A 21,308-nucleotide genomic window follows, 5' to 3' on the forward strand; every position below is an offset into this window, starting at 1 on the left:
CAACGGATCACCAAACTTTGAATTTGCAGGGCCCATGATGGTGATAATGACAAACAGAACCACAAATGAAATGTCACCCGAGATAAAACTGCTGGAACCTTATTGTTCACCGTGTGTTTCTGTTTGATCTTTTCCAGGCCTCCAGGCAGCATGATAACATCTGTTCACACTCTAGTATCTCCAGCGGGTGGACAGTGAGGACCAGTCGCCACTATGCGATGTGTGTAAGGGAACAGTGGCGGTGTTGTGGCCCCAGGCGGGATGCTGCTGACGGCCGGTCAGTATGACTGTGCTGGACTTGTGGCTGTCGCGCTCCATCCCCATGTGCCTGCTCCTTCAGAGCCTTGTCCTCATGGCCCTGTGCTTCCCCTCGGCCAGCATGTGTCCAAAGGGGTGCATCTGCCAACGCGACCCCCACCTCCACGGCCTCAACGTCACTTGCAGTCAGTCCCGCCTCAAAGAAATTCCCCCCAGCCTTCCAGTCGACACTGTCCTGCTGAGGCTGGACCACAACCAGATAGGCGCCGTGCCCGATCAAGCCTTCCATGGACTCAGGCTTTTGAGGGAGCTCAACCTTTCATACAATGCAGTGGAGACTTTAGGGGAAGGTGCCTTCAGTGGCATAGAGGCAACGCTACAGGTGTTGGACCTCTCCCACAACCGCATCACTAGCGTACACAAGGATGCCTTCGCTCGGCTAAAGGCCCGTGTCATTGTGGATGATAACCCCTGGCATTGTGACTGCGCCCTCCAGCAGGCCATCGGCGGAATGGCCCACAACCACGAGGCTGCTGCCCGAGTCCTCTGCAGGAGCTCAGAGCTTCGTGACCAGGAAGGAAGACCTTTCTTGGCGGTGGACACCGACCTCTGTAATCTAGCCAAAAGGACCACAGACTACGCTATGCTGGTGACCATGTTCGGCTGGTTTGCCATGGTCATTTCATATGTGGTGTATTATGTCCGTCAGAACCAGGAAGATGCCCGACGCCACCTGGAGTACCTCAAGTCTCTCCCCAGCAAGCCCAAGAAACCTGACGAGGCTGATGACATAAGCACTGTTGTCTGACAGCAGTGTCAAAGTGACTTTGCCCCCCCCCATCCTAATGAACACCAAATTGTTTATGTAACAGGACCCACATTTATAGTGTTTACTATTTCAAACTTTTATGTGATGTGAGCATCCAATCTGCTGAGGAATCTTTGTATTTTGGAAATTTTGTTGTATGTCCTTACCAGGGTTTGTTCATGACTGATCTGAGACGAGACGAGATGAGATGAGATGGGATGAAAGGGGAGGCCAGAGTCTACTAGTTTAACACCAACATTGTTTTTCTATAAAAAATTGCAGAGGAAGTTTTGAAAATTTGAATCTCAGGTTTAAATATTGACATGACAATGGATTTTTTTTTTTAGATTAAAATTTGGAATATCTGATAAAAAGAAATATATTTGTAAGATATGACGCCCTAAACTACATTTCCCAGAGCCCTGATTTTGGTATCTCAAAGCCCATGATAAAATGTACATTGGCTTTTGCAAACACTCACTAAACCATCTACATCTTTCATACCCCGTAAGATTAAATGTAAGTTAAAATATCTACACTGACAGTTTTGCACAGAAATTTCAGCATCTCTGAATCCGTGGCCTGCTTACAAAGACTATTTGATCAATCTATTGTGTAATATTTTATACCATTAAAGCCTGGGTTACAGGTAATACAGATGTGAGGTATAAAGTAGTCGTATCTTCCTGCTTGCCTTGAATTGTGGTGGCTTGTTTTTATACAGAAAAATCACAATTAAGACAAATATGATCGAGATGGGAGGTCAAGATTTCACTGAAACATTTAGTAAACCATATCACAGCTATACTAGAATCTATGGAAGCCTAGAAAAGAAATGAAACAAAGAAATGAATTAAAATCATAGCTATCTTAAACTAGCTTGTTAATACTACCTGCTACGTCATTATGATCCAGGTTGAATTATTTTAGAACCAGTGGTCAACCACAGTTCAGGGTCGTAGTTCTGGCGAGGTATTAGCATAAAAGCCACCTAAAATGTATAATTATAGAGTGGAAAAGTATTAAAACCATAGGCTAGAATTAAGATGAACTCTAAATCTGGTCTTGCTCAGTGTGAAATTCATTCAGCATGTGGCACGCCGAGACAGAAGTTGAGGTAGAACGGCAGATTATGTGCTTATCGTGAATATGGCTTAATATCTAAGAATAATAGTGCATTATTTTCAGATAACCACACTGCTCTGATGCAATATTCTCATAGCTGGAACGCTGCTGATTTCAGTTCTTAAGTGTCTACTTATTGGAGCAGGAAAGTGGCATTTATTGCAAGGTTGACAAAGATAGTGACGATATAAATTCCCATTGAAAAGTTGTACTTCCACAAAAAATCATTTACATTTTAATTGTAGCAAGTGGCCATGCTGTAAGTATGATAATCCACTCCAACTTGTACAACTAGTGAACAATAATGCACTCTGTGAAGGCATGTGTGGGTGGGTGTTTTTAGCTGAAATGGCAAGTTGATGGTTGGGCGCTGGGCTTCATCACTGAGGAGCTGACCCTGCTATTAGCTACTCCAAAACTATGTTCATCACAAAAGAAGTCTGCTCGGTTTCTTTTCGAGATCCTTTTCATGCTACAACAGATTTTTATGTTATAATGATGTCTTTTCCCGTTATTACTATACACCAATTTTTTTTCAGTTTTAACAAGAAACTTGTTTCAACAACAACATACACACAACATATCATGTCATATCAAGATACTTTTTTTATTATTAATATTTGTATATATATTAATATTTCAACCCTTGGTTTTGGTAACAACCTCCCAATTTAGATCATTTAAACAAAAATCCATGTTATGTTATGAGATGGATCAAAGACAGGAAAAGACAGTGCTCTTTGCAGTAAAGATAGAAATAAAACATTATTTCTTGGGTTTGAAGGTTTATTGTTGACATTGGAAACAGTAGAATATATATATATATATATATATATATATATATATATATATATATATATATATATTTGATAACGAGAGTTTCTTGATAAAGTGATATGTTGTAAGTTTTGGTCTGTAATTTGGTATACAGTAATAACAAGAATAATATGTCATTAGAAGATAAAAATATCAAAAGATTTTTTTTTAATTATGACAAAAACACATTTTTCATGATGGCAAAAACACTTCACATGTCAGTGAGTCATTGCTATTAACAACACTAACACCATCCACAAATATATTAAGGTCATTATGTGCTAAGAGATTGGTAAAAATTTACATGCCCTCAAACCTGACCCAGATGTGAAAGGTTGTCCTGGCAGGCAAAACATCAATTGATAATATTGGAAAATTGGACATTTGCAAGCCAGAAATATTTTGATGGATATACATAAATTATGTGTAAGAATACTGTTTGATTTAGCAGCACACCAAGATTAATGTTTATTTATATTAAACTGATTTATCTGCCTTGCAATGATAAACTTTTTAACTAACCTTTTAACTAAAATTAATGTTACATACAATGTAGAATGTGTTAAACTATGTAATTATTGAAAATATGACTAAAATAGACCTAATCCTACAAAAAGTGTCCATACAGGGTTGCATGAAATAAATCTATGCCTGTGTTTAATCTCATCTCAGAGCACTTAAATTCCACAAAATATACTCATGCCATGCAGAAGTATCCTTATGTTGGAGCCAGAATGTTACATGTGACATGACGAGTTTATGATTCCCCCCTCCCTGTCTTTCCACTATCGCTGAAAAGTCGATAGCCTGCAATCATTTTCTCTCAATCTAGATACCTCCAAATCACAGCTGAACAGCACAAACAAGAGTTTATTCCAAGTGGCAACCTCCAGGGCTGAAAAATGAAGCCAACCACTGCGGTTCCTCAAATGGCCACAAATCAATCTTCATAGATGCCCATATTAAAATGGCCAAGTTTACAGCAGAGATAAACATGTTTACAGCCTGGTACAAAAAAAAGGTATTTCTCTCTACTGCTAATTTCTCCATTCATGACACCTGAACGTGAAGTGAATTTTTATATAACTCACTAATTTCAATTTTCAATTTCTTTTGATGCTTAAAGTTATCTATAATTATGGGCATGGCCTCTTTGAGTGACAGTTAGCTGCTAGGTTTCAGCAACCAGGCTTCATTGGGCAGCTCCACCAATGCTCCACCTCTTTGCCTATTCTTGGATCAACTGGGCGATTTGCTGAGTCAGAAACCATCAAGATGGCATTTGGGCATTGTTTTATACAGTCTTTGGGTTCGTTCCTTTAAAGAGTCATCCCCTGAAAATCTTGTTTTTGCTGATCTCCAGCAGTTCACTTTGCTGCAGTGATGTACAAGTGTAGCACACCATGGCATCAGTGCTGGGTGTGGTTACAAGGGCAACAAAGCACACTTGTGACCTGACCCAATCACGTTCAGCAATGACGCTGAGTGCAGCCAGAGGTGAAACAGGCTTGACATTTTCAACCGGATCAGACTCAGCCTGGTGTTAAGTGAAGTAATTCTCCATGCTAAGTAGACTTTTGTGCAGAGATGACAAAAAATACAAAAGCAGTGTCCCAGTTTAGGATCAGTCGCCTTTTAAATCCACAATTCAAGACCACAAATGTCACAAATGGTATCCAATATATCAACTGATTTTGAAAAGGAATTCTGGCTATGTGCATTGCTCTGGCAGGAAGCGACAGTATATCCTTGGCCAAGGACTGTAATTGTTGAAGACCCTGGATGTGAAGAGATATGGGACAGTAGGTATTTTTAAAAGGGCCCAAAATTGGTCTTAGAATAAGTGTGACAGTTTGTCCTTGACCTTGGGAATAGAAGTTCAACAAAATAATCTTAACTCATGATCTTAACAATTACTGGCTTCGTCCAGAGCATTTGAGCCATCAGCAAATGGAGTTGGCTAAGTTGTCATCACATGGCCTATGTATGAAACTTTAATTGTGTGATGATCATGTGGTGGTTCTATTGGTACTTACAAGGAGTGGATTATGAGATTCCCTCCCTAAGACCAGGATGGACACTGCTAAATTAACGGGGACCACCAGATGCATACCAGTGTGATCAGCTGCCAGAGCATCCAGCCAGAGTCCTCAGGTCACAGGGAGTCAGCACTTACCACAAACCATTCAGCACCAAAAGATCTTTGCTAGTACACTGCTGCTACACCCTAAAGAAACAGAGACTGAATCACCAACAAATGGACAACATCAACATCAAAACTAGTCATAGCAATGACTGGGAAAGGGTCAAAGTCATCGACCAGGAGTCAGTAAATGGCAGGAGAAGAATGACCTTCAAAGACCGTCACTGAACCAGTCCAGAACCCTGTGAAAACTTTGCTCACATTGGATGATTTCGTACCTCATGATTTACATCCAACATTAACACTCTGTGTCAGTGCAGGAAGTAGTGTGCTCTATAGGTAGCAGAGGTCAAGGTGATGGAAAGATTTGTAGCATGTCCGAATTTGATGCAAGAAAAGGGGCGTTTGCGTCCTGTTACAGACCTGCAATTAACATTCACCATTCACGGTTTTCCTTTGACCTTATCCAAGTGCTCTAGTTGCTTTAGTTATTTGCCACAATAGCAGATCTTTCCAACATCTAACCCTACCATAGTTGTGATGCTCGAAAATTGTGAAAAGCAAAGAACACTGGCACAAGACGTTGAAAATATCCCTGAACGTATTTCAGGCTTTGGCAGAATTGGCCCCATGTTAAGCTCCTGAGCTCACATAATGACAAAAGTGAATTATCTCGATGACAACTGAGCAGACTCCCTCTGCAGATGAGGACCATGAGATGTGGCCGAACCATCTGGAAAAAGCTTGAATCAGACCTTGAGTTGAGATTATTTTGTCAAAGAACTTGTGTGATGAAGACTGTCTCGTTTGATGTTTTGGACCCTTGAGTTTTTGGTGATGGTTTAACATCTGTGGACAGGCTGTTGCTGTGTTGTACTGTACGTTTCCTCACTGAGTTTGTGAAGTCTGCGTTCGTTCCTGTTGTCTTTAGTCGGCTGTTGTCAATCAGAGTCAGTCTTTGTATATCTGTACTGATCAGAAGTAAGCACAAGACTAAATGTCAGTTTCAGTGGATTCTCCTCTGTGTTTTGTGATTACTCCAGTCCTCCAGAGTCAGTGCTGTTATTAGTAATTGGTACCGTTGGCCTTGACTTGATTTCATCCTTATCAGGTCCTTTCAAGGGGAGGACTGATTTCTCAAACTATACGATCATCTCAGTCATGGCAAATCAACACAATCATCCCTTTTCAGGCCAAGCTGCCAATGCATGCATCATTTCCCTTTAATAACACTGTGTACAATAATGTTCCCGGCAGAGGGGGAAGAGAAAATTGATGCTTTCATTTTCTTCAGATGGCTTCGCTGCCATCACGACCACTGGAGTCTTACTCAAATATAGGAGCAGAGAAAGCCACATGAAAGGCAACTTTTGATATGTACAGTAAAGGTACAGTATATTAGATTTTCACCAAAATGCTCATTACATAAATACTCTCTACGTTAAATTATAATCTGAAGAAATCCTGCACATGATCGGTGTCATGTTGGATATTAGGTATTACTTGTATCGTGAAATTTCCTTTCAGCTCATGATTTAACTGTTTGCCACAGAATGTGTACAATAATGGTTGTTAAAATGACGTCTTAGGGGATGTGCAATGAGAATGTGTAGGTACACTAGGATCACATGTAAATAGGAATGTTGATGTTGTGTGAAATACTTGAAATCCCTTTAATTAGTTGTTCTTGAATGTGCTATACCCCTTAGCCTTCTAGAGGCAACCTCATACTCCTCGTGACAGGATCAGGATATGGTATGAAATGCATGTACAATGTAATGAAGCACAGTGTAGCCAAGGACTCGAGAGTATTTCTAAGTGCCTGAATACTTCTCTCGCCATTTTTTCCTTTCTTTCAGGTCTTCTTTCTCCACCTCTGGTCTTTGTTCTGAACACATAAGCCTCTTTTAGTTTAGATTCTCACTGTTTAGTGGATTAGTTCATTGAAATTATTTTGCAAGTTGGAAAAAACGCAGTCAACCACACTGATGTAAAGAGCTGTTAAACTGAATCATACTGTACCATATCACAGTTTTACATGCACAGACAGGGTGTGACTCACGCAGCTGAGAATGAAGATGTTAGCATTGACTATCACGGTTGTGTTGTAATGGCATGACATACAGAAAAAGAAATAAAGGAGGTATGCATTCGTTCATGGTCTATTATTTTCTCTGTTGATTGAAAAACACACAGCTTTGGGCAGTAAGTAATGCAGCACAAACACAGGATGCATGCAGGCCCTAATACATGAGAATGGTGGCCTGGCAAAGTGACCATTGCCTCTAGTGTCAGGCCAATGTTAAAGATGCTAAATTAATTGGTTAAATCAAAGAGAAAACAATACTGGACAGCTACAGTCCCTTCAGATCTGTAGACCATCAGCCCCACCGCCTGCTTTTAACCTGACTGTATGATCTCCGTCCGTCAGCACATGAGATTCAGAGAGAGAGTGCATTAAAAGGAGAAAAGCCTGGGAGGAAAGAGCTGCTACATGCTGTAGAATCACACATCTTATCTTCATGAGGAAGGTGGTTAGTGTTTAAAAAAAGAAAAAAACATACTAGTGGAGCCATATCAACTATATTTCCTGAGTTGGTCCTATCTTTTAAAAAACTTCATCATGCTATGTGAAAGCAGGAGATGGGTATGCACAGAAATAATCAAAAAATGAGGAACTGTAAAGTCTTGTCTGTGGGGTCAAAGTGTCTCCAGTCCCTGTCACAGAAAAAAACACAGCATGACACTGCCACCACTGTGTGACTGTAGGGATGGTATTAATGAGGTGATGCTGAGTACATGGTTTCCTTGACACATGCTGTTGGAAATTGTGACCAAATCTGTCATCAGAGTATTTTGCTTCTCAAGGTCTGAGAGGCGTTGAGGTACCTAGTTTGTCAGACGGGTTGTCATATGCCTTTTAGTTAGACACTAAAGAACAAGACATACCTACGTCCTGTTGTGACCGTCTACTGGCTGCGTCTCCATATACTTGACATTGATTGGTTTGTAGATGGGAGTGTGTCTGATGACAGCACATTGTCGGTCAGGCAGGTAGACGTCTATGGCTGTTTGAATTGAGGGAGAAAAAATAATGAACAGATTAAATTCATTTCATTGCCACTTTAATAATAACAACACCAACTGCAAGCGTAATACTACAAGTGATGTGCGTGATTAGTCGACTAGTTGTTTAAACATTGCTACCCTCACTATTTGGCACCAGAAGTACTAGTCGGTTAAACTTAAATATTATTTTATTAATGCACACATTGAAATTAAAGGATAATATATTAATTGTGCACAGCACGGTTTGCAGGATCACCCTTTAACCAGAAAAATCTGTTGAAACCCGACATACGTATGTAAATGTCTTCGGTGATAATGTCCAGTGAAAATAATTCCTGAGGTAGATGCAATAGTTAGATGTAGACTCTGTGAATTAAGGGTTTCTTAAGGGTGTTAAAATATAGTTGCTCTTCAAATACAGTACAGCCCAGTCCACCATGTTGGAATGTTTCCATGACACCTACAAGCATATGTATAGTTGTTAGTTTAAGTAGACCTAAAATGCAGTCGAAATAAAACAGAACTGCAATAAATTCTCTCTTCTCTTGCTCACTTTTTCTACGACACTGGGTTTCAGCAGCCAGGTTTCATTTGGCCTGCCTCAACTCCACCCATGCTCCACCTTTTTGTCCGTTTTAGATTAACCAGGAGAGTCAGCCACTGCCAAGATGGTGACGGCAGGAGCCACTGTCACTGACTTTCATAATGTGATGATTATACTTACATATTTTGACTGTAGTAACATTTTCAATAGAGAATTTTACTTGCAACAGAGTATTTTTACAGTGCTGTATTAGTACTTTTACTTTAGTGAAAGATATAGGTAATCCTTCATCACTGTCCAGAAGTGCCTGAAAATGAAATATATGAATATTCATTCCTGTTGCTGTAATAATGGACGTTGACTAATAACTGACTAGCTCCTGAAACTGAAGACACAAGGCTGTTTGAACGATTTGGGATGGTTTTTTTTAGCTAAAAGTAAAAGGTATGTTAGTGGTGTAAACAGAGCAAGAATTTCATGTAAACACTGACAGTATAAGTGTTCTGTTGTGAATGGAGGGAATGTGGAGGTTGGCCTGGACTGAGGTTCTGGTCCTGGCCTGAATTATTACCTCAGTTTGCTCCTGGGATGCAGGAACAGGAGAGCTTTCTGTCTACAAGGCTGCATTTTCAGCTGCACTTTATTTGAAGAGAGAACACAGCTTCCACGACCACCATCCTCCAGAAAAACCATAAAACCAACTATCACCTGTGTGTAAGTTAGAAAATGTAAAGCGTCTGTGAGTTAAGAAGCATACAGCACAATGGCTAATTAGCTGCTCAGCTGTCGCATGTTAAAAAGCATGTCGTCATACCTGCAAATGTCTCTGGGGTGCAGTCAGACGCTGGTGTGGTCTTACGCTAAACACCTGTAACACACCATCTGTTCATGACATGTAGCTTGCTTACTTTGTCTCATTCCCAGCTGTCAATCAAACAGACATTGACATGATCTCCAGCTAGGATGAAAAGGAACATTTCTGATATTTCCCCACAGAAACATCCTTTTGATAAAGAAAACTATTAACGGTGCATTTAAAAAACACAATCATTTCACTGATGACTTCAAAAAGAGATGAGTGAATGGGACATTTAGCCTGGCAGTTTGGGGTAACCATCTGCAAAGGATGTGTGAACGTTTGGTGGTTCTTGTTCATGGGTAACTGATTACATCTGTTAAAGTAACTTGTCCAACACTGGAAAGTGATGTTGTTAAAAAAGAAATAGCATTCTTGTATCTTCACAAAGCCACTGTAATTGTAAGTTAGCAGCTCAGAGTATTTGTACTTGAATCACACATTAATTTTCCTTCTGATGCCTGATACACACTAGAGGATTCTCAGATCTTCACTGATTTTAAAAAACTTGGGAGACCACAGACATAATGACAGATTCAACAGATGTTTCGTATTTTAATCTGGAGAACGATTCAGTCCAGCAGAACCACAAACTCTGCGTTCCAGGGACTCTCAGAGAAATTTGAGTGATCGATGTGATGATGCTGAGACTTTAAAAAAACCTGCTCGATTATCCTCTCATGTGGGACCAGCGTAAGCAATTTTTTTTAGGACTGAGGCTGTATTTAGACATCTCTAAATGCAAAGTACTGCATCATGAATAAAGCCTGTGCTGATAATGACAATGCTAATCAGTCCTGCATTTCACTGAAGACAATGGTGTGTGAAGTGAAGACAAGAGGGTCTTTTCTGATGTGATGTCCCCACCTGCAGCCTCACCATGGATCTGAATGTCTGAATAGTAGCTTCTATTTAAAAGTACATTTTTTCTCATTTAGTTTGTTGACCTTTTTATTCTTGGTGCACATTACATTCACATTATAATACATCAGCAAACAATAAATGATGGCACGTGTCTTTGGTTTCATTTATACTTCAGTTTAGATAAACAGAAGAGGCACATAGTGTTCATCCATAGTGAGATTTTTCCGTTGCCCGCAGCTGGTGTAAAGTAAAACATGTCATTAAAAAGCTTGTTATATAATGTGAGATGAGTGTCACATGTTGCCCCATTCTAGCAAAGAGTGGATTTGAATGAAACATGTTTCCAGTTTGGAATATCATCAGTTAATTAATACAGCATGTGCACTTTATTAGAGCCGCTGTTTATATAACAAACTGCCTTTTAATTGAAATGTCCATCAAAAAGCGGAAAACGGAACATTTTTCTATCATTTTTCTCTGTCTGTAGCCTGAAATTGAATTAAAAACAATGTTTCCCTGCAGCCTATCACACAGACACTGCTTCAATAGGATAGAAATGAAAACAACCCATTCTGACACGCTCTCTGTCGGAGTCACACTGAAGGCTGGAATCAAATTCACAACAAATTCTATTCAGCTTGGTGTTCAGGTGTTGGAAATGGTGACCTTCACAGATGAGCCTGCGTTCTGGGGGATAACAGGAAGCATCCTGCAGTATTCACTGTTCCATTTAGGTAAAGATTGTGCTCATTGTTCCCAGTAAGTCCTTACTTTGCCTCAAATTTCTTTAGAAACTAAGCACATAAACTTCCCTCCACAGCCAACAAGATAAGAGCCTGCAATCACCTCTCAAGAGAAATTTCCCTCCTGTTTTAATTTTCTTTCGCCTCATCACAGGAAACAGAGTCTGCTCCTCTATCTTTTCTTAATTGCACTTCAAAACATTACGTTATATGAAGCCCCGGCAGTAACGTGAGATTTCACCTGCGTACAAGTACAGTCACTTACCATCTTCTGCTGGTCCACTGGGATCTATTTATATCTCCATGCAAACCCTAACTTTGAAAGCCTTGTGTGAAAGGAAGAAATGGAAATGAAGTGAAAGACTAATTTTTCAGACAGAATGAGAAAAAGAAGTAGAGCGTGACTATGGACTGACTCTGAAAGTTAAGGTTGTCTCCCTCCAAAAGAGGAAATCTATGTTCCCACATTTTGTTGCATATATACAGTACATCTTTTTCCTTTCACTGCCACTCATCTGATTAGGTCAGCTGTCGGTTTGTTAATGAATTTCACTGCAACAAAGTAGAGATTAATACTGAATCCAAGGAGCTTTCTAGCTCACGACAGCCATATAACTCAACACTGAATGCCTCAAATGTGTCACTAAGATGTAGAGTACATCTCAGTCACACTAATAGACTCTTATAAAGCATATGAACACAGGGAAAGATCAGGTTTGGGTTAAAATAATAAGTCAACACTGACTTTTGGCTTCACACGAGACACAAACAGTTGTCTTCTGGGCGACTTTCTGTCAGAAAGCCCAGAGGACAAACGTCTCCCTTCTCACAGAGCTGCTAGCATGACTGTAGACCAAAAAATTACAACGACACAAAACACCCAAACTCAGCTTTGTACACCTTTTATAAGTGATGTCCTGCAGTAGTATAATTGTTATAGTAAAACTAGAATTTGTAGTGGAAATGGAAGTAGCAGCAGTAGAATTTGGTTCAGTGAGTTTTAATGAAAACTGTTTGAGACTTTTTATCCATTCAGATTGGCTTGGAAGTGGTTGCATATGAAAATACTGAATTGTATATTGTTGTCATCAACATCAACATCACTGCAAAATAAAAACCAGTACACAGGATATCAGTGCATAATGAAAACGTAAAATATATCAAAACATGAAATTCAGCATAATGTGCATAACATGTTACACTGCAGTGTAAAATACAATGATAACACAAAACACTCTAAACGTCGAAGCATTACCCATAAATGAACAGGTGAAGCATTACATAATCCATAGACTAGACCATAAAATGACACTGCCACCTAACATGCAATTTTGATGCTGAAGATCCATAAAGCCCTGGATAAGAACTAATTTGTGAAAGGGCTGCCTAATGGCAGCGAGGGCAGTCTGCAGAGTGGGCAGTGTGGTGCACAGGCTTCACACACAGCACTTTGAAGCTGGATCTCCTCAACCCTCTGGAGGTCAGTGTCAACCACTTTCTGCAACATAAGCCATCCCACCCCCATAAAAACTATTACCTCTGTCCAAGCTGAAACCGTTCCCTGGAATAATGTTCTATTGTTCATTAGCTTAATATTAGTCAAAACAGGACAGTTAACACCCAATGTGTAATGAAATGAAAGGAAGCGTGTGCAGATTTTTCAGCCTTAACAATTACAAAAAACACTGAAGTGGACAATGCACTGAACATGGATGGATTTCTGAACAGGCCTAGCCGGAACAGGCCCAGGGGTCCACGGGGTCAGAGGGCCTGAGGGTCAGGAGACGCAAAATCATCACAACAACTCGCAAAACCAAGGTGAACCATGGTGTTTCGTCTCTGTGTTGGCACATCTGCTGTCTAGTGATCTGTCTATGACACTGAGGTAGACTGTTCCAAGAGCCCAAACCCTGCATGGTGCAGCAGCAAAGCAAAAATGAGCGTCCATCAAAATTGTTTAGCAATTTGGGCTGAAAAGGCAAAGAGACAAAGAAAGAAGCTACATTTAGGTGAGATGGTGATGGTTTATTGTTAACTGAAATGAACTGTGTCTGCACTGAAACCTAGACAAACTGTAATAAAACTAATACTGCATCATGTATGACACACTACACAATCTTTCCATCAGCGTAATATTTTCAAACTGTGTCATTTTTTAGCATTTATGTCTCTCAGGTTGCATCATGAGGTTGATCCTGATTCCAGTCACAAAAATCCAGCATGTTTAACAACAACAGCCCAACAACTGTGATGTCTTTCCCTCCCTGTAAAATGATAAAAGAGCAGGTATTATCAAATGATTGCAGAGTGTAATTCCCTGCCATAAATTGTGGTGAGGCTATAGTCAGCCTTCCTGTGATGAAAGACAATTATTTCACCACCCAGTTAGCCCGATTAATCAAAAACATTCTAGTCATAATGTGCAGTGAGTCATAAGCAGGAAGAGAATATCGTGAAGGTTTTATAAGTGATGTCCTGCAGCCTAAGTCCTCCAAACTAAGCAACAAAGTATGCTGTTTGTCATCATCTGTAAAAGCAACCAATATGAGCAGGACGTCTGTGCGACGGCGTCGTCCAAAACTGTTAGAAATCAGCTTTGCAAGAATGGAAATACCTTCTTCCATCAAAACACTGCAGTGAACTGAGACACACAGTACATTATAAGACTCTTACAATCGTATCATATTTTAGAATACCTCTTATGCGCAATAAAACAGACTGCTTGATGTTGGTGTTGCACACGCGTTCCCTTCATTGTAAACTGCCGCTGATGCAAAATGACACTTTAATGAGCTCATCTTGTCTGACATCTTCAGTAACCTGAGAAGGTGCTGATGATGGACCTGCTGCTGATTCACTCTCTCTGGCTCGGTCTCAAACTCTGGGCCAAGCGGCTTCATTTCTCGGGGAGTTAGTTCTCCCTCACCCTTGGCTGCTCAGTTCCACTATTACATGGAATTATTACTTTAAATTCCCTGCACCACATGTGACAAGGCACAGTGACGGTCGAGATGTGTCTGAAGGCGCAAATGAGTGGAACATAGGAGAGAGTATTTTGTGACGCTATCTTTAAGCTTGACTGATGCCGATGTTTTTCTTGGGAGGACAGTCTGTTCAGAGTTTGGGGGTCAGGGTCAGGGTAGGGTTAGGGTTGCAATGTAAATGTTTACAACGTAAACATTCAAAGGAGCTACTGAAGGAATGACAGCATGGCAGTGCACCTGATGTGTGGGCTTTTGCCACATTTACACCTAAATATTTCAGTATTACAGAAATATAAATAACTGAATCAGATTTCTGAAAGCAGACCTAAAATAGAGTTCAGAGAGGTTTTAGTGCTTTTTGTCTGGCAGCTTTGAGTCAATAGCCAAAGTGAAAGGCTCACAGCTTTGAACGGCATCACGATCACACTGAAAATATCATCCTAAGATTTGCTGAATGGCTTCAGATACTGCCTGCGCTGCCTCCCTTGACTGCATTTTGTGTGACAGTATTGTGCTCTGACGTGACCATTATCAGTCCACTGCCTCTGCCGCAGGCTGCCTTTCTGCTCTGTGTACAGTGAGAAATGAAGCAGAGCTCAGAGGCGAAGCGGCCGGTCTGCCTTACAAAGGGACAATATGGACCATCTGGAAATGTTTTTGAAGTTGATGATGTAATGACGCGAGCAATTCCTTCTCGCACAAATCATTACCTCCTGGACAGATTGCTCGGCTCTGACAATGATGCCTTCATTCATTCTATGTTAAATTTAGGACAGAACCCAGAAAACTGTGAGCGAACTCAATTCTTTCCCTCAGTTGAAAGATTATCATAATGCACAAGCAGTTTAATTAAAACAGTGTTTTTAATTTGCTGCTGCTTATTGGGATGACAAACCAATTCTTCCCATGTTGTGTATCTTGTTAAACCATGCTGGTGGTCCCATTACTTCCTGTAATTCTTCACTTCCTTTTCACTTCCAATAAAAAGCTAATGTCTTTTGGGGATGTGATTTTGATAACACTTATTACATAAACCCAGTTATTGCAGAAAGACTAATTATCTCATATCCATTCATACTGAAACAATCTGCTTTTTGAGAACTTCCTGTATAGCTAGAACATTACCTTAAATCTGCTTAATCAATGTTTGGACACCAGGAGGCAGAAAAATGACAGATTAAAGTTGTCGCAGCTAATCTGCTAGCTAGCAGTAGCCTACTTTCACAGCCTGCAGACATGGAACAATTAGCATTTGAAATTGTGTTTGTTTCCACCTCATGACCGTTAGTCCATTATTCACTCTACTTATAGCTCAGGTTTGGTCTCCACCACCTCATGCATCTATGAGCGTTTAGCCTTAACCAGCTAGTTGCTGACTTCAGTCAGCAAAATTGAACCAAAAAGAAAAAGACTAAAAAGTTCAGACACCTGTCATAGACAAGCCAAGAGAAGTTTCAAGCAAATAAATATTATTTCAGTACTCAATGATTTTGCTGCTCGTGCGCACATTAAATGGAATCACTGATCCCAAACTGATCTGCTGCCTAATTCATAGACCCATCACAGTCCCCCCAAAGATCCCGGGAAACACTGTGACGCTGTTCCTTTTATTACAGAAAAATATAGACATTCTTTATTCAATCAGGCATGTCCCATTGAGATTTAAGATCTCACTGTCAAATGAGACACTGTGAGATACTGTGCAACTTTGAAAATAAGCCCTAAATTGACCCAGAATGACATATAGCCCTGCTGTCGGGCAGACCAGCCTCTGTTCCACTGCTGCTAGCTGGCTTTTCACCAAATATTTTTACATAGAGGGTTTTTTTGGTGAAAAGCTGAAAAGTAATCCTGAGATCCTCCATCCATCCAAGTGAGTTGCCTGTACTTACTGACACAGTTTACAAATGGCTCATCACTTTAGCGATGATATAGCAATAATACAGACAGTATCTTAAGTCACGGGAGCTGGTATTGAATGCTACAACACAACACTGACATATTCACCTTTAAACTCTGTATTGACCTCCACTGCGTGGCCCAGCTGGAGGCTATCTTTGTCTGCCTGCTGGGTGCTGATGTGCAGGCAGTGCACAGCTGGTTTGCAGAGCATTTTTGACGAAAACTGCTGGAAACAGTACTGATGAGAGCTGTGATTCAAAGAGCTGGGAGAGACTAAAATGAGCCATAGCTGATAATAAACTGTGGGTTCATCACTACTAGCCACTTCTTTGACGTTACACACGTCATTTAATCCTTTGTTCAAATAAAAAATATTGATTAATGCAGCTTTAATCAACCTGGCTGTCTAATACCATTCAGTGCCAGTCCATTAAAATGGTTAAATCCGTATGGTTAAAATATTCAGTTTTGTCAAACTCTTGTATGATTTCATTAACTAAAGGGGCCTCTTGTTCACACCTGTCATGGATTTTTGCATTTTCCTTATAAAGTATGGTACACACTTCACGTTGTACTCTTACAGTTGGTTGAATTACATAAAACCGAGGTGATGCTTGGCCTGTGGAAACATCTGTGTTGATCCTGAGAAGGTGAGGCCACAGTAACTCCCACAGTGCTTCTGCTTTTACCTCTGCCGCTACTGTAGTTGTTTTTAACACTACAAACATGCTTTCTCCTGCATATGAGGTCACAGCTCTTGTTCTTGCATGCTTTACAGTATGTGGGTTGACCCGGAGGAGCCTGCGCGCTGCACGCCGGTGAAGACAATCTGTTTTTAGTCACTTTCGCACCTGATGGCTGCTGACGCTCACTCGCTTCTCTCACTCCTTCATCGTTCATTTCCTCAATCCCCTGGAGGATCCAGGTAACTGGGAGGTGTGAAACCTCATTAAATAAAAAAACTAACTCACTGTTGTATTAACTTTCTGCACACAAAGGATTACATGACATTTTGGTTTAAATGCAAAATGGCATGTAGCAGAAGGAAGTTATTTCCCCTGTTTCTGTTACTGTATTAATGGAGGAATGTTCAGAGGATGTGCAGCCATGGATGTCAGCAATCTGCGTATGACTCACCTCCTGACCCTCGAGGAATCAAACTTGTGTGTGCCATCTACAGATGAGTCAGAAGGAGAAACACCTGGTCCTTTAATGTTTCTGCAATAATCAAAGCAATCTTCTGCCACACAGGCAATACACATCAAAAACGTCTGATTTACGTTTCAGAAAAACACAGCTAATGAAGGCACATGAAGGAAAACACTGCAAACGTGAAAGAAACTTCCAAATCTTCCCTTCGCCTTCCCTCAAATGTGTGTTTCCCTGTCGGTAAGTCTCCAGCTGATTCATGGACAGAGTAATCAAAGCTGACTTCCACTGAAAGCCTCTTTGTTTAGCTTGGGCTTTGAAAAAGGAGGATGCCTCATGCTATTATCTTGAAACTTTATTCATTTGCAACCACCTCACAAAATCTCCGACTTGCAGCCTCCTCTCGTGTAGGACTGAGTAGGTGGTTTCAAAGAAATCCCACTTTTTCAGCAGTGCTCGCTGAGCTCTGCTTGTTCGCCGTGGTTTTGAGAGTGGAGGGAGCCATGGGAAAAGTGCCAGTTTCTCTCAAGTCTGATAAAATGTCTAAAAACAAGCAGGGCTTTGTGCGGGACCTGGTTTTGACACTTTCCTGACAGTAACCATCTGGACAACACTTGCTGCTCTGACTTTGTGAGTGGACTGTGTTAGTCAGTACACTGCAAACTCTACACTCTACCTGTGACTGCAACCAGAAACACAGAGAACTGCTGGTGATACTTGGGAGGCTTGTTAGCTGAGAGCTGAGTGTGACAGTGACTGTGTTAATCAGTCTAAATCTGTGTGTTGTGAGAGGCTGTATATGCTCTGATATATCTTCATTTAACTCGTGATAAATATGATGAGAAATCTGGGGTCAGATTTCACCACTGTCAATTTAATAAACTGAAAAGAAAATCAAGGCGCTGCATTATTGTAACATCCATATACAAATAATACAATCATAAGCACTTTTAGACACAGCGCAAATACACAGCCTGGCCAAAAATCTCAGATTTGCACTCAATGGACAATTTCATCATAGACTGATGTAATTATGTGTTACTGTAATCACACTGTGTTACACAGAGGTATCCAAAACCACTTCAGAACCACCACCTCCAGCATGGTCACATACGGCAGCATATGCATTCATATCAGTGGATACTGGTTATGGTCCTGATGATGGATATTGTTCAGTCTTTTGAGGGTTTTTTGTCTTCTTTTGAGCTGTATGTCCATTTTTTCTATGCAAGTAAACTGAGAGCAATATTTAAACACATCTTTGGTCGCTAAAGCAGATTCTGATTCAAATTCTGATACAGTATATATAGTTTATCATTTGATAATATCAGCCTTCTCCATACATTCCTAAATAACAAGGCTCCTCAGGTGTTCACTGGCACTGCTCAGTAACTCCACGTGCCCTTTCATGAGACTCTGGACAGACAGCTTTCCGTTCAGGAATGTTGACCTTCAGATGATATGGAAAGTTAATGGAATTAATGGAGTTAATGGTTTTTAGGGATGGATCAGTCACATAGTCATGGATGGTCAAATTTGCAATTTTTACTGACCTGTGTTTCCCTACAAATTTGTGCATTTGTATAAAGTCTCATCTAAGTACAGGCACTGCAGAGTAACTTACAATCTACAACTATAAATGCTGTGCTATGTGCATATATTGGAGATGTCAATATATAAACTTACATGTCCAGATATACACACTAACATCAATATATTCAATCAAACGTCAACATATACACACTCATATCAATGTATACACATTTACATCCATACACACCAATATAATTATATGCTAAATGTGCTAGAAGTAGTGCTTTGTGAAAGTGCAGTAAGTCACACTACCTCAGTCTCCCACCGATGCTCTGCTGTTTTGTTCACTAGTCTCTCATTCCCACTCATTTTCCTTCCTTCCTCTCTCCTCTCTTTTACTATCCACTCCCTCCTAATTATTCAGTCAGTAAACAGAGCACATTCTCGTTTTTATCAGTGTGTGTGGGAATCAGCTATCCTGCATGCTCTGTATGTAGCCTACCATTCAGCTGCTGCCACGTTCTTTCACCCAATATTCATGTTACTTATTTTATAGCGATTACGTAAGCGATCATGTGTGATGTCTTTAGAACCAGCACCTCCCGTGTGCCACGCACGAGCCTGGGCTGAATTCTCTCACTTGAACGTTGCTCACATTGCTGTAGGGACCAACACCATGTGGCAACAGATGGGGTAAATCTGAGCTCTGGCTTTCACATATGAGCAAAGAAGAGACTGTACGCAGACACACACACACACACACAATCACCACACGCAGGCCTCCCGTCTGTTCTCCTCTGGTCATATGTGATTTTTTCAGCTCTTTGTGGAGGCTGATAAATGGAGAAGCCACTCAGCAGTGCTTGCTTACTTGTCTTGATAGTAATGTCTGGAGAAAGAAGTATAATTCCAACCTCGGGGCTGGAAATTTTCACTTTCCAGTAATTGGCCTTCCCACACTGAAGCACATCAGCCTGGAGATAAAAGTGAAGAAGAAGAAGAAAGCGCTATAAATCTCCCCAAAGAATGGATGTGTTCAATTATTTTTGAAGAAGTCTGGAACAGTTATTCAAGGAAGACCCTTTGTGTTGGGGGGGGGGGTTCTGTGTTCAGCACCTGAGTGTGCTTGGAATCCGTGCTTTTCTCTGGAAGTTTTGATGTGAACTGAATCTCTGAGTTGACTGGAAAAGGTTGTGCCTGTAACAGCAGCACAGCCCATGGGTTTGTGTTGCGGCGGATGGGAGATGAAACAGAAATACGCTTTCAAATGGAAATAAATGACGACAGTGAGGCTTTTTTCTGTCAAACTCGCAGGAACATCAAAGAGAGTCATGCCAGTGGAATGTGGAGCTGGATATGAGCTGCGGTGACATGTATTCACACATGCAGTTATTCAAATGGAGCTTATGGAATATATAATGAATGTTAAAATACTGTTGCATATTAGTATATTATAAGACAATTAATAATTCTGAAACCTTGATGGAGCTTTACAAAAATGTTCATAACAAAGGCATCATGCTTACTAATGAATTATAAGAAGAGCAATAATAATACAGAAGAGCAATAATAATACAGTGCCTCTTTGTAAACACAGTGTTACAGAATTGTTCCAGGTCTTTCACTTTGACTGCATTTTCTCAGAAACAAATACAGCTTCAAATACATGCAGAGTGCATACAGACATCAAATTTACTCAACATTCACTTCACATATGCACTTCACCTTAGCTTCCTCTATCAACGTGATAGGCTCCATACCAACAGTATCATATGGAGTCATATTATGACCTTGATTCCACAAAAATGGGATGCTGGGTGAAATGTAAATGAGAACTCGCTCCATCCTTGCTTGTGAACGACTGAGCCTTTTGAGGATGCCCCTCTTATAGCCAATCATGGTGCTATCACCTGTTACCAATCAACCTGAACCTGTGCACTACATAGTACTCTAATGTGGTATGAAGATAGTCATGGGTTATCCAGCTATCTTTGGCCTTAACTCAGGTTTTCTGGCATCACAATGCTGTCAGACTTTTAAACAAGATGGATCACCATGGCAACCTATGCTGCACAGAACAGGTTAACTTCAGAGGATGAGATTAACACCTATCAACAGTCTGACTACTGACCAATTATCTCACTGACAAAATTCAGTCATCACGCCTACAGGATCCTGTCAGGGACAAAATTATGAGTTTACCATAAAGTGATAAAAAGCAATTTAGATCAGTAGAATCACTCTTTTCATGTGCACTCTGGGTTCAAAAACAGCCTCTAAAAAACTGAGGATACCAGAGAAATACACAATGAAGGATGACTGCTGGGGTATTTTAGCTGCATGTGTGTTTTTTGTTCTTGTTTTTTGCATTCAGAAATAACAAGAGGTGAGTATGTGATGATAATTATGATTAAAAAGTGCACCCACTGTTGTTTTTTTTACTAGAAAAAGAATCTGCATATAATTAATCAGATCCCAGCAAATTATCAATGCAACATGTCAGATAGTCATCAG

The 21,308-nt window shown here is 40.4% G+C and overlaps 1 protein-coding gene across 1 annotated transcript; it reads left to right on the plus strand.

The window, feature by feature from the left end:
* Positions 1 to 283: 283 nt before the first annotated feature.
* Positions 284 to 1,066, plus strand: lrrc3b (leucine rich repeat containing 3B). The gene has a single exon (XM_041956054.1). It carries the CDS (start codon positions 284 to 286, stop codon positions 1,064 to 1,066), a length of 783 nt encoding a protein of 260 aa, XP_041811988.1.
* The last annotated feature ends 20,242 nt before the right edge of the window (positions 1,067 to 21,308 follow it).

The sequence above is a fragment of the Chelmon rostratus genome, chromosome 16, assembly GCF_017976325.1.
Source record: "Chelmon rostratus isolate fCheRos1 chromosome 16, fCheRos1.pri, whole genome shotgun sequence".
In the NCBI taxonomy this organism is placed as follows: Eukaryota; Metazoa; Chordata; class Actinopteri; order Chaetodontiformes; family Chaetodontidae; genus Chelmon; species Chelmon rostratus.

Excerpts from the sequence above, each read along its gene's own strand:
- lrrc3b (XM_041956054.1), top strand. The coding sequence starts at position 284 with ATGACTGTGCTGGACTTGTGGCTGTCGCGCTCCATCCCCATGTGCCTG.